Source organism: Schistocerca serialis, chromosome 5 (genome assembly GCF_023864345.2).
Source record: "Schistocerca serialis cubense isolate TAMUIC-IGC-003099 chromosome 5, iqSchSeri2.2, whole genome shotgun sequence".
Lineage (NCBI taxonomy): Eukaryota > Metazoa > Arthropoda > Insecta > Orthoptera > Acrididae > Schistocerca > Schistocerca serialis.
This window is the reverse complement of record NC_064642.1, coordinates 460,650,137-460,664,384: the sequence shown is the minus strand read 5'-3', so window position 1 is coordinate 460,664,384 and position 14,248 is coordinate 460,650,137. Positions and strand designations below refer to the sequence as shown.

Here is a 14,248-nt window from a genome sequence, read left to right as displayed (position 1 = left end):
TCTGCACAGAACCTCCTGATTCTTTATCTTATCAGTCCGGCTAATTTTCAACATTTGTCCGTAGCACCACTTCTCAAATGCTTCGATTCTCTTCCGCTCCGGTTTCCCCACAGTCCATGTTTCACTACCACAGAATCCTGTACTCCAGACGTACATTCTCAGAAATTTCTTCCTCAAATTAAGGCCTATGTTTGGTACTAGTAGACTTCTCTTGTCCAGGAATGCCCTTTTAGCCAGTGCTAGCCTGCTCTTGGTGTCGTCCTTGCTCCGTCCGTCATTGGTTATTTTGCTACCTACGTAACAGAATTCCTTAACTTCATCTACTTCGTGACCATCAATCCTGATGCTAAGTTTCTCGCTCTTCTCATTTCTGCTACTTCTCCTTACTTTCGTCTTTCTTCTATTTACTCTCAATCCATATTCCGTACTCATTAGACAGTCCATTCCATTCAGCACATCATGTAATTCTTCTTCACTTTCTACAGATTAGGGATGGAAAATAGTATTCAATTCACAGGCAGACCTCACATAACTGGAAAGGAGAAAATTCATATCTATTCCGACTCTTAACGGAACGCATTCGAAGAAAAAAGGTCTGAAGGACGTAATTCCTTCTAGGAGTTCCACGGGAACATCACAGTCCTAACAAAAATTCTTACACACGGACTCCCTGTGCGCGTAATGTCTTCTTGGTATTATCCCCCTACCCTAGCTATCTCTGAGTGACCATGATTAACTTGACTAGCAGGACACTCATTTTGGGCATTTGTTATTCAGAGATGCTTATTGTCTTGTAGTGCTCTGTTTAGAGACGTCACTTACTGTAGGGGTCCCGACGGCTCGGCCCACACGGCAGCAAGCGCGGTCAGACCCAGCAGCAGCGTCAGCATCTGAAACAACAGACGATTAAGTCAGGTACGGCGTCGTACTTTCTTTAGTCGTGGTGGAGAGGGGTGCAGGGAGGTGTGGGGTCCAACACCGTCTTCGCGACTGCCGCCTGAAGGGTGGTAGAGGAAGGATTCGTTCGTCTTGGTAGCTGCGTTGTCAGCGTGACGGTTTGCAAAGCGAATGAACCCGGGTTCGATTCCCAGCCGGCTCGGAGATTTTCTTCGCTCGCGGACTGGGTGTGTGTTGTCATTATTTCTGTACCGTCACTGCTATTGAGGCGTCTGAATGGCTCGAAAGCCAATACAAAATGGCCTGTCTTACCGAACAGTACTGCCAGCCTGGACCTAGAGCGTCCAGAGCTATACATGCAGTCAGAAAACACTATGAACGCCTCGTAACGACGTAAAGGCTTCTGAGGGCTACGTGAAGCTTGGACACGGAATACCGAAGTAGTGGTCTGTTTCCCAGATCTCGTCTCTAGTTGTATTCCAAAACGACATATGAAAAGATGATAATGAAATAATTGAATTCAAACACGTAATCATGGCGTAATTGCTTAAGCCAAAGCATATAATGCCTATAATTCACGTTTTCATTAAGCGTCACTTGGTGCATGTACTTGGATAAAGGGTCGTTTCCTTCGGTGACATTTACGAACAACATTCACGTATGGAAATCCATGTTCAGTAGCAGTCTCAGAGCTGAGCTGTGTGAGCAGACGCCAGTAGATCATCACGTCACGCCTAGAGCAATCAATCGACTTCTGGACAAGTGATGGAACAGAATAGTTGACATTAAGGTCATGGTACTGTAGATAGAATACTAGGTCAACTGGAGAAGTATTGAGGAATAAAACTGCACAGTCCTTGTCGAAACCTGAGAGATCTGCAGTAACAGCAAAAGAAGGGAGATTGGTTTACCGTCGCCTCAAAGGCGAGGCTACTAAAGGCGGAGCACAAGCTCATATTGAGGAAGTATGGAAAGGGAAATCGGTCGTGTCGTTTTCAATGTCCTCACTAAAAAGTAACAGTTATCATTGCGCGGCCTACGTAGAGGAGATTTATAACGGTCTATTTCCTCCCTGTTCTAATTAATGTTAAGTAGGCCTAACTCACTCACAATAGCTAGAAAATAAAAATTCTCCTGACAGATTAGTGGCCTAGTTGACGAATCACAGTAATTCGCAATCTTATAGGCATAAGAACGTTTTCAGTCAGACCACTTCGCGGCAGACTGCACAGGAAGTGATAAGTAATGTGGATATCTCTCTTTCGGAATATGTGTTTGCTCTTTATGTATTCCGTCGAATCTCAGTTCCTGCAGAGTTGCTGAAGAACTGAATTCTACGTTAATGCAAATAAAACATGTCATACGACACAGTGCTGTAACAGAAGTGTTCACTTTCTTGTAACGTTCGTGTGTGATACAAATGAGAGACCATTATGTTCTCATTCATTTCTCTTTTGTCCCTTTACACTTTCATTCCTACCCATAATTGGTTAGGTGGACTGATTGATGTGTTATTCCGGTAAAGACGTTGATTGTTTTCCCTGTTAGAACCCAGCGAAACGTGATTTTGGCAAGAGATTTCCGAATTAGGAGTATTTAGAAGGGCGTATCCGATTTTGCTGTTTGCAAACAACTAAAGAAAACCTACACAAAACATTGGTCGGAAGAGCGGAAATGTCAATACCCTTCGTAGCCAGACAAAAAATAATGGGGTAGCCGAGTGGGGTGGTGGATCCTCTATCTTAGAGGATGTGGGGGTTAGGGCTGTAGCTAACTGGATAGGGTTTATTCACCACGAGTAGTTGCTTAAGGTGTTTTTGAATGGTATGAATAATCCCCCATTCCTAGCTCTCCAATTGAAATGTTTTTTGAAGGAATCGTTCTGTAGCAGAGTTTGTAATCCTACTGGAACAATAAAACTGTTTGGTGGACTGCGATTCTAACCAGCAGCATCTTGGTCTTTCGCGAACAATGTTGCTGTTGACTATTATATCCAGGCACGACTGACGATCCTCCCTCACAGCTACACGTCAGTATCTCTCTCCCACTTTCGAGACTTCACACAATCTGTACTGCAGACGTTACTGGAATAGCACTTCTCTACGAAAAGATATTATGGAGAAATGGCTTATCCACAGCCTAGGGGATTGTTCCAAGAATGTATCACTTTACAGTTGAGTGATCGTTGTTTTGAAACTTGGACATAGGAAATTTGTAGTAAGGGCTATGGGGTCAAACTGCTGAAGTCACAGGTCTCTAGGCGTACACACTAAATAAACTAACTTACGCTATGGCCAACGCACACACACACACACACACACACACACACACACACACACACACACACACATGGCCGAGGGAGGACTCGAACCTCCGACTGGGGGAGCCCCGCAAATCGTGACAAGACCCCTCACACCGAATGGCTACCCCACGAGGCTCTTGAAACTTGCTGACAGATTACAACTACCCCTCACATCGTATGGCTACCACACGTGGCATTTGAAACTTGCTGACAGATTACAACTAAGATCCAAACTGGCACTCGAGCCCAGGAACTTGCCTCTGAGAGGCATTGCAAATGAAATGATTCGTTTCCCCTGTGTATCCATTAAGGTTTGTAAAAATTAACAGCCACAAAGCATGGCTTGAGCTATACCGCCCCAATCGCCAGGTTGCGGCAAGGTTGGATGTGTCTGCTCGCTGCGGCACAGGGAGCGGAGAGTGTGAATACAACCGCCGATTGCGACGCCGTTGTCGGCGAGAGGGCGAGCGCAGAATGGTTTAAGAGTCTTGTGTGCGGCTATGAACCAGCCGGAACAGGTAACCAGCGCCAGGGGATACGATAGGAGACTGTTGACTGACAAAGACGTGACGGTTGTAAAATGCACCAGCGGCGCATCATGTGGTGTTGATTTGATTCCTAAGAGGTTGGTCCCTGACTCTTACGTCTGGCAGCTGACTGATTGGAGCTTGAAGCCAGAGCCTGGGAAGATGGGCATTTACTGGCTGACAGAGTTTGGGTTTGGGTTGTTTGGGGGACGAGACCAAACTACGAAGTCATTTGTCTCATCGGATTAGGGAAAGACGGGGAAGGAAGTCGGCCGGGCCCTTTCAAAGGAACCATCCCGGCATTTGCCTGGAGCGATTTAGGGAAATCACGAAAAACCTAAATCAGGGTGGCCGGGCTCGGGATTGAACCGCCGTCCTCTCGAATGCGAGTCCAGTGTGCTAACCACTGCGCCACCTCGCTCGGTACTAGCTAACAGCAGAGAGGTGGAGGCGCTGAGTGCACCCTACGAGCAATCCGGTACTGTTCTGGTTATCAAGGGGTTGGTCCCTGAGTCTTGTGTAGGGCAGCTGACTGGTTGGAGCTTGAAGCGAGCGCCTGGAAATACGATCGGCAGCTGCTGTCTGATAACCGGAGTGGTCTGTTGCTGGAATCTTACGGCGAACGTGGAACAACTGGAGTACGGAGCCAGTGCCTCGGGCTGCTGCTGGCTGACAACATACGGATGGCGACACCGAGTGCACATGGGACGAGCCATTCAGTGTTGTCTTTGTTCCGAGAAGTCTGACCTGCGTCCGTTGAGAAGCAGCGGAACAAGCAGGACAAGAAGCGGGTGGAGCCGAGTGGTGATAGGTGGCTGAAGGCTCGAGTGAGAGAGAGAGAGAGAGAGAGATCTGCCGAACGTTTGAAGAATGGTTCGGCTGCAGTGCATGGGCAGCTCTCATGCCTTTGAGTGTGCAGCTAACAGTTCCTTGGTGCCAATTATGTATTCCTTTGGTGTAACGCCATGATTTCGCTTAGATAGGAGTTGTATTTTGGAGACTTTGTAGCCTGTTGCAGACTACCTACTCACAGGCAGTCGCACACACATGATTATTAGCCCCATGAGCCTGCTCACATTGATCACCGTCACTGCAACTTGTGTTATGGGAAGCCTTTGCAGTAGATTGGTGTTGATGTTAGTAAAACATTGTTTCTTGAATTGATAAGGTTCTGGTCATTAAGTTTTCTGAATGGTTTAAGCTGTATTAGTTTCTTGTTATGAAACGTATTTGATATTGTTCTGTTAAGTTAAATGACACATTTGTATGCAAGGAAGCAGGTTTTCAGTTCTGGTACGAATGTTGTCTCACGCCAGGATTGCTTGTTCATCTACTTATACTTCTGCATCCTGCATTTATTCTGTGTTATTTAAATTTTAATTGTGATCGTATCTTTTGTGTCTTAGGTCAGGATTTCACTGGTCTATTTATTCTCTAATTGAGGACTTTTAGTATTCTGAGCCAGAACTCAGTTCTTGATTACGAGATTTTATAACATACCTTCGAATTTTTATGTAATTCCACTGTTCTTTGAACTGCAGCTATTACTAATTCTCTCGTGGAGCAGTTTTGGTGCTGTTGTTTTGCATATTATTACTAAACGTGAACCAGCAAAGTTTTTCCCGTAATGAATGTAATAATTTTAAATTATGTGTTTTGGAAGTTTTTTACATAGTATTTTAGAAATTGTTTTCAATAATATAATTGTGAACGAATGGTAACATTGCTTAATAATAATTGTGCCTTCATAACCCCAATCATATCCACAACACAGCTTATGTTGCTGTTTAAAACTGCTCATAATACAGTATCAAAGTAAATCTGAGGTCAAAGGATATGTAGAACATTATACCGATAGTAAATAATTGAGACTGCAGCGAAAACGGTACTGGAAGTTCCAGTAACGTTTTCCATTATGTGGTGGACAATATCACTGTTATGTTTAGCTCATGCGCTTTGAAGCAGGCTAACGATATTTGCACAAAAAAGAAAGCGCCAGTATGTCTCTTAGTCATCAGACACGAAGTACGCCAATAGAGTGAGTTCGAACGAGTGAGTTCTAACCAGTGAGTTATAGTTGTTTGTTGAAGTAAACTTGCCACGCCTTCGTATTTCGGTTGGTTTAGGGTCTCCTTTTACTACACGATGTGTGGAACTACCTCTCCTTTTACTACACTATGTGTGGAACTACCTCCATATATGTGGCACACACACACACACACACACACACACACACACACACGAATAACCAACATCAAAGTGCAATTTTTGAATGCAAAATCCGGTGAGTAATCCATCCTCAATAAAACGTTAACCTCTACATCAGGAAGATTCTAGAGCCAGCGCTATTGGCATTCTTTCAGGTGGCCGCTCAGGGGGGTACTGTCCGGTTTCGTTGAATGGGCACGTCGTTTTCCCTCCCCAACCCTTCCCCAATTTTAGATTTTTCTCAGTCTGCAATGTCTTAGTCGTCGACGGGACGTTAAACCCTAATCTTCTGTCATTTAATTACGCATTTACACAAATCAGTTGTTGGATGATAAATCTCCATCAGTGGTCACTGTTTGATTGGGGGACATAATTTATTTACTAACGAGATAGGGTAGTCTCGAAAGCTTCTGATTGCTTCTGTCTTAAGTCTATTGTTCCACAAAAAGATCCAGTTATAAATTTTTACCCACAACAAAATCCTACCAATGAAGCGAAGGTGCTATGTTAACTTATGATGATCTGCCTGAAGAGTTGCTCAAGCTTTTTGGTTCAAATGGTTCTGAGCACTATGGGACTTAACATCTGAGGTGATCAGTCCCCTACACTTACAACTACTTAAACCTAAGGACATCACACACATCCATGGCCGAGGCAGGATTCGAACATGCGACCGTAGCAGTCGCGCGATTCCGGACTGAAGCATCTAGAACGGTTTGGCCACAGCGGCCGGCAAGCTTTTTGGTTGGTTGATTGATTTTGGGGATGGAGTAGGGGGGGGGGGAGGAGGGGGGGGGACCCAACAGCAAGGTCATGGGTCCTATCGGATTAGGGAAGGATAGGGAAGGAAGTCGGCCGTGCCCTTTGAAGTTTTCTCAGGTAGTGCTTCATTATAAATAACAACGTCATACGCAAAATTTTTGAGCTTGCTAATAATAAGGCCTGCTAGACCATTAGCATTAAACATGTTCAGAAAAGGTCCCAACACAATCAGCTTCTGCTAAGCGTCTTGTTTCGGCCACCTGATCTAGTCTTTCTACACAGACAGGAAACATTTCTGACCTCTCATCTCTGACTTCTTCTACTGTGCACTGCCTATTTTAGTTAACTTTTACAAACCTTTCTACAAACCTTCAGCTGTTTGTTTGTTTGAAGTAGGATCGTAGTTAAGAAATTACCGTCGCATTCGGGACGAGAAAGTTTCAAATACTCATCCGACCAACTACGGTTTGGTTTTCTGTGATTTCCCAAAACAAAGTAAGATGAATCCCGGGATAGTTCCTTCACGCTTTGTGTCCTTTCTCTCCAATGTCTTCGACTAGCCACTAAAACCTAAACCTTTCTTTCTTTTTGAGGGTTCTTAATCAAATTTGTTTATCCTTAATGCACAATCCGTTCTTATCTCGAGCAATTATTTCAAATTTTTTGTTATCAATTTAATTAGCCAAACTTAGCATTGGTGATAATTCCTTTTTCACTCATGTTGCATCTGCTGAAATTTTGGTTTACCTTGGTTCTATGGCGTAGACCTACTACAAGTGTAAATTACCGTAGCGAGAAGCTGTAGCCTCTTTCTTCCTGAAAACAAAGATGTCTTTCCGTGACGTCTTTAGACTTCCAGCATATGCATTTGGTTTTTGTAGAAAAAATGAAATGATCGTATGCATCTTTGGCTGGGAGACCCCGTCTGTGGTGTTCAACTGCCTGGTTCAAGTCTTCCTATTGTACGCCACTTCGGCCATTTGCATGTCGATGAATGTGAAATGAAATGATTAGGACAACAAAAGCACTCGGTCACGGAACGAAGAAAATCTGCCACCCAACCGGGAATCGAAACCAGCGCCCCAAAGGGTAGAGGCGGTGACGCTAAGCACCACACTTGCAGACTGTTGTTGTTAATATTGCGTACACACGCGCCTGTTAGAGACTTCATCCTCTTTAGTCTCTGAATTACAGTATTTTATATCACGTTATGCTGTTCAACGCCTTGCCTGGTCCACTAGTACTGAAAGGTATCTTGATTTTAGTCTTTCGATGTCCTTGGATTGCTAACTCTAGGTTAGATTTGAGCTGGGCTAGAATTTACCATTTCCGAAGCTAAACTTATCTCTGTCCAATAAATCCACAATTTTGCTATCCAATTGTTTGTATGCAGGTATATTTAAAAAGCGCAGACAAAGCTCTTGTGTTGGAGAAGAACGGAAATCAAACTTTTCATAAATGATGCTCAAAGTGGACCAAAGAGCTTAACTAGACAGCTCATACATTCGAAGACGAAAAAAAAAAAAAAATAAATAAAAAAATAAACCGAGGCACCACGAAGGATTTTTTCGAATGGGATGGGTATCGGTAGATGCCGTGTACATGTACGGATAAACAAATGATTATAATTTTAGCAAACGTGGAAGCTTTAGTGAAGAGAAACAGCTTCACAAATACAGTAAGTCAGTAACGCGTTGGTCCACCTCTGGCCTTTTGCACTGTTATGATGCTAGCCTTTGATGATAAATTTGGATGGCCTCATGATGGATATCTTGCCAAATTCTTTCCAAGCTGCCCGTTAGATCGTCAAAATCCCGAGATGGTTGGAGGGCCCTACCCTAATGCTTCAAAAGTTATCAACAGGGCAGAGATCCGGTGACCTTGCTGGCCGAGGTAGGTTTTGCCAACTATGAATAGAAGCAGTAGAAACCGTCGCTGTGTGCTGGATTATCTTACTGAAATGAAGCCAAGGATGGCTTCCCACGAATGTCAGCAAAAAGGAGCGAAGAATATCGTCAACGTACCGCTGTGGTGTAAGGATGCCGGGGTTGCCAGTTGCGAAAATAAATTGCATCCGACACCATCAGTCCAGCTTTTTGGGGTGTATAGCGGGCGACAAACAGGTTGGTATATCCCCGCTGTCTTGGACGTCTCCAGACCCGTTTTCGCTGGTCCTTGGGGCTGTTCGAAGAGAGACTCTTCACTGAAAGCAATTCTCCTCCATTCAGTGAGACTCCATACCAAAATAAGGTCTGCAGGTGAGAGGGACAGAGGTAGGATACCAACCTGACTGTCTTCCTCCAATGGCCCAACAACATGGGGTGTCATATCCTTTCATAGTAGGAGCCGTTTGGTTGTCAACTGCGACACCTTTCACAGCACAGAGATTCGTCGACGATATATTACGCCTCGTTTTGCTGCCCTTCATGCAAGCCATCCTAGGCATCATTTCAGCAACATAATCACCGCCCACAAACTACGAGTGTTTCTACTGTTAGCCTTCGTGCTTTCGAAATTCTACCTTGGCCATCATGGTCACCAGATCCTTTGCTAGTCGAGAACGTCTGGAACATAATGAGCAGGGCCCACCAACCAGACCGGACTTCTTACTATCTAACGTCACAGTTGTACAGCATTTGAGCCCATATCCCTCAGGAGGACGTCCAACAACTCTGTCAATCAATGCCAAGCCGAATAACTGCTTGCATAAGGGTTAGGCCTCCATAGCCTCTTCGGGCGGAGTTTATGTTCAAATGTGTGTGAATTCCTAAGGGACCAAACTACTGTGGTCATCGGTCCCTTGACTTACACACTACTTAAACTATATTGTGCTAAGAGCGACACACACGCCCAAGCCCGAGGGAGGACTCGAACCTCCTGTCTCGGGCATGGATGTGTGTGATGCCATTAGGTTAGTTACGTTTAAGTAGTTATAAGTTCAAAAAATGGCTCTGAGCACTATACAACTTAAATTCTAAGGTCATCAGTCGCCTAGAACTTAGAACTAATTAAACCTAACTAACCTAAGGACATCACACACATCCATGCCCGAGGCAGAATTCGAACCTGCGACCGTAGCGGTCGCTCGGTTCCAGACTGTAGCGCCTAGAACCGCACAGCCACTCCGGCCGGCTAGTTCTAAGTCTAGGGGACTGATGACCTCATGTGTTAAGTCCCATAGTGCTTAGAGGCATTTTAATAACTTACCAAACGAAAGCGTTGGTATGTTGATAGAGACACTAACAAACACAACCACACACACAAAATTCAAGCTTTCGCAACCCGCGGTTGTTTCATCAGGAAAGAGGGAAGGAGAGGGAAAGACGAAAGGATGTGGGTTTTAAGGGAGACGGTAAGGAGTCATTCCAATCCCGGGAGTGGAAAGACTTACCTTAGGGGGAAAAGGGACAGGTATACTCTCGCACACACACACACACACACACACACACACACACACACACACACATATATCCATCCGCACATATACAGACACAAGCAGACATATGTAAAGACAAAGAGTTTTGGCAGAGATGTCTACATCTGTACCACTGTACTACATCTCTGCCCAAACTCTTTGCCTTTACACATGTGTGCTTGTGTCTGTATATGTGCGGATGGATATGTGTGTGTGTGTGTGTGTGTGTGTGTGTGTGTGCGAGTGTATACCTGTGCCTTTTCCCCCTAAGGTAAGTCTTTCCGCTCACGGGATTGGAATGACTCCTTACCCTCTCCCTTAAAACCCACATCCTTTCGTCTTTCCCTCTCCTTCCCTCTTTCCTGATGAAGCAACCGTGGGTTGCGAAAGCTTGAATTTTGTGTGTGTGTTTGTGTTTGTTAGTGCCTCTATCAACATACCAAGGCTTTCGTTTGGTAAGTTACATCACCTTTGTTTTTAGATATATTTTTCCCACGTGGAATGTTTGCCTCTATCATTTAAGACTGATTATGCCTTTTAGCGCTCAGTCTGGAGCATATTGCCCCTCATAAAATTCCTCCATGATCCCCTATTCAGTGCTACCGTTGGTGCCTCTCCTGATGTTAAGCCTATTACTTCAAAATCATTCTTAACCGAATCCAGGTACCTTCTCCTTGGTCCAACCCGACTCCTCCTACCCTCTACTGCTGAACCCATGAGTCTCTTGGGTAACCTTGCTTCTCCCATGCGTGTAACATGACCCCACCATCTAAGCCTGTTCGCCCTGACTGCTACATCTATAGAGTTCACTCCCAGTTTTTCTTTGATTTCCTCATTGTGGACACCCTCCTGCCATTGTTCCCATCTACTAGTACCTGCAATCATCCTAGCTACTTTCATATCTGTAGCCTCAACCTTATTGATAAGGTAACCCGAATCCACCCAGCTTTCGCTCCCATACAACAAAGTTGGTCGAAAGATTGAACGGTGCACAGATAACTTAATCTTGGTACTTAGTTCCTTCTTCTTGCAGAAGAGAGTAGATCGTAGCTGAGCGCTCACTGCATTAGCTTTGCTACACCTCGTTTCCATTTCTTTCACTATGTTGCCATCCTGTGAGAATATGCATCCTAAGTACTTGAAACCATCCACCTGTTCTATCTTTGTTCCTCCTATGTGGCACTCAATCCGTTTATATCTCTTTCCCACTGACATTACTTTCGTTTTGGAGATGCTAATCTTCATACCATAGTTCTTACATTTCTGATCTAGCTCTGAAATATTACTTTGCAAACTTTCAATCGAATCTGCCATCACAACTAAATCATCCGCATATGCGAGACTGCTTATTTTGTGTTCACATATCTTAATCTCACCCAGCCAGTCTATTGTTTTCAACATATGATCCATAAACAATATGAACAACAGTGGAGAAAGGCTGCAGCCTTGTGTTACCCCTGAAACTAATCTGAAGCATGAACTCAATTTCTCGTAAACTCTAACTGCTGCCTGACTATATATCTAAAGACTTTTAATTGCTTGTAAAAGTTTGCCTCCTATTCCATAATCTCGTGGAACAGACAATAACTTCCTCCTAGGAACCCGGTCATATGCCTTTTCTAGATCTATAAAGCATAGATACAATTCCCTGTTCCACTCGTAACACTTCTCCATTATTTGCCGTAAGCTTAAGATCTGTTCCTGACAACCTCTAAGAGGCCTAAACCCACACTGATTTTCATCCAATTGGTCCTCAACTAATACTCGCACTTTCCTTTCAACAATACCTGAGAAGATTTTACCCACAACGCTGATAAAGAGATACCTCTGTAGTAGTAGCAATCTTTTCTGTTTCCATATTTAATGATTGGTATGATTACTGCTTTCGTCCAGTCTGATGGAACCTGTCCCGACTCCCATGCCATTTCAATTATCCTGTGTAGCCATTTAAGACCTGACATTCCACTGTATTTGATGAGTTCCGACTTAATTTCATCCACCCCAGCCGCTTTATTGCACTGCAATCTATTGACCATTTTCTCCACTTCCTCAAATGTGACCCTATTTCCATCATCATTTCTATCCCATTGTACATCGAAGTCTGAAACGTTACTGATCGTACTTTCAGCTACATTGAGCAGCTCTTCAAAATATTCCCTCCATCCGCCCAAGGCATCAACAGGATTCACCAGCAGTTTTCCTCACCTGTCCAAAATACTTATCATTTCCTTCTTACCTCCCTTTCGAAGACCGCTAATTACACTCCAGAATGGTTTTCCAGCACCTTGACCCAAAGTCTCCAACCTGTTTCCAAAGTCTTCCCAAGATTTCTTCTTGGATGCTGCAATTATCTGTTTGGCTTTGTTTGTTTCTTCGACATAACTTTCTCTGTCTACCTGAGTTCGAGTATGTAGCCATTTTTGATACGCCTTCTTTTTCCTTTTACAGGCTGCCTTGACTGTGTCATCCCACCAAGCTGTTTTGCTTCATCCTACCTTTACACACTACTGTTCCAAGACATTCTTTAGCCACTTCTAGTACTGTGTCCCTGTACCTTGTCCATTCCTCTTCCAATGACTGTAACTGACTACATTCAACTAACTGGTACCTTTCTGAGATCACTGTTATGTACTTGTGCCTGATTTCCTTATCCAGAAGTTCCTCCACTCTTATCCTCCTACATATGGACCTGACCTCCTGCACTTTCGGCCTCACAATACCAATTTCACTGCAGATTAAACAGTGATCAGTGTCATTAAAGAATCCCCTGAATACACGTGTGTCCCTCACAGCCTTCCTGAATTCCTGACCTGTTATTATATAGTCATTGACAGATCTGGTTCCCTTGCCTTCCCAAGTATACCGGTGAACGTTCTTATGTTGTTATGCACAGAAAATTCATGATCTATAAAGATAAAGTCTCAAAAATCAAGAATTATTCTTCCTATAACAGTAATAATTTCAACAATAGGATTAATTTCAACATCAGCCCTAATCTCATTATACGAAGGACTTAAATTAATTAAACTAATAACCTTCAAAGTTATAGGAGTTTGTGATTACTAAGCCCATACTGGCACAGAAATCCAAGAGTTGTTTCCCGTTCCTGTTGGCCTCCATATCCTCTCCAAATTTACCCATAACCTTTTCATATCCTTCTGTTCGATTTCCAATCCTGGCATTAAAATCACCCATGAGCAGAACACTGTCCTTATCCTTTACTCTAACAACTACATCACTGTGTGCGTCATAAAAACTATCCATCTTATCTTGATCAGTCCCTTCACAATGCGAGGATACTGACACAATTCTAATTTTCTTGCTAGACACTGTCAAATCTATCCACATCAGTCGTTCGTTTACATACCTTATTGCAACTACGCTGGGTTCCATTTCTTTCCTGATGTAAAGCCCTACACCCCATTGTGCTATTCTTGCTTTGAGTCCTGACAGGTACACCTTGTATTCTCCCACTTCCTCTTCTTTCTCATCCCTTATCCGAACGTCACCAACAGCTAAAACGTCCAACCCCATCTTACTTGCAGCCTCTGCCAGCTCTACCTTCTTCCCAGACTAGCCCCCATTGATATTAACAGCTCCCCATCTCGTTACCATTCGTTTGCCGAGTCCTATCTTAGGAGTCCTTGGTTTGTCAGTTAGAGGTGGGACTCCGTCACCTCCAAAGGTCCGAGGCATTTTGCTCTGATTGTTGCCAACATCATATTTAAAGCACCAGGGAAGCAGGTTGCTTGCCTTACTTGCCCCGGGTCCCATTGGGTTTTACCCCTAACGGTTCAGGGACTAACCTGTGGATTTGGTAGTCTTTGCCGTCTGAGCACAAAGGTGACCACGACTCAGAGTATGTCCGAGATGCCCAGCCTTGTTCCAAAGTAACTGGTATCCCGACTGTCAGGACCACTTACTTGGCCACTCATACGTTGCCCGTGGTTCATGAACTAGGACATGACAACGGGAACCCACACCATGAAAGAATAAATTTTTCTGCAATTCTAAGAAATTGTTTGTCTTTACATACACAACATATCTACCAATTTCTAACCCATTTGTACAACTGGCAATTGGACAATTCGTTCGTGATGTGTGATTTTTTAATTTTTTAAATTTTATTAGAGCAGT

General features: G+C 43.9%; 1 protein-coding gene across 1 annotated transcript in view; it reads right to left on the bottom strand.

Annotated features, from left to right (window-relative positions):
• The window catches only part of LOC126482385 (putative uncharacterized protein DDB_G0287191), a 109,019-nt gene that overhangs the window by 18,776 nt on the left and 75,995 nt on the right, over nt 1–14,248 (bottom strand). Inside the window, exon 2 of the mRNA XM_050106485.1 lies at nt 823–890. Coding sequence (XP_049962442.1) covers nt 823–890 — 68 coding nt within the window. The remainder of the gene's footprint in view (nt 1–822; nt 891–14,248) is intronic.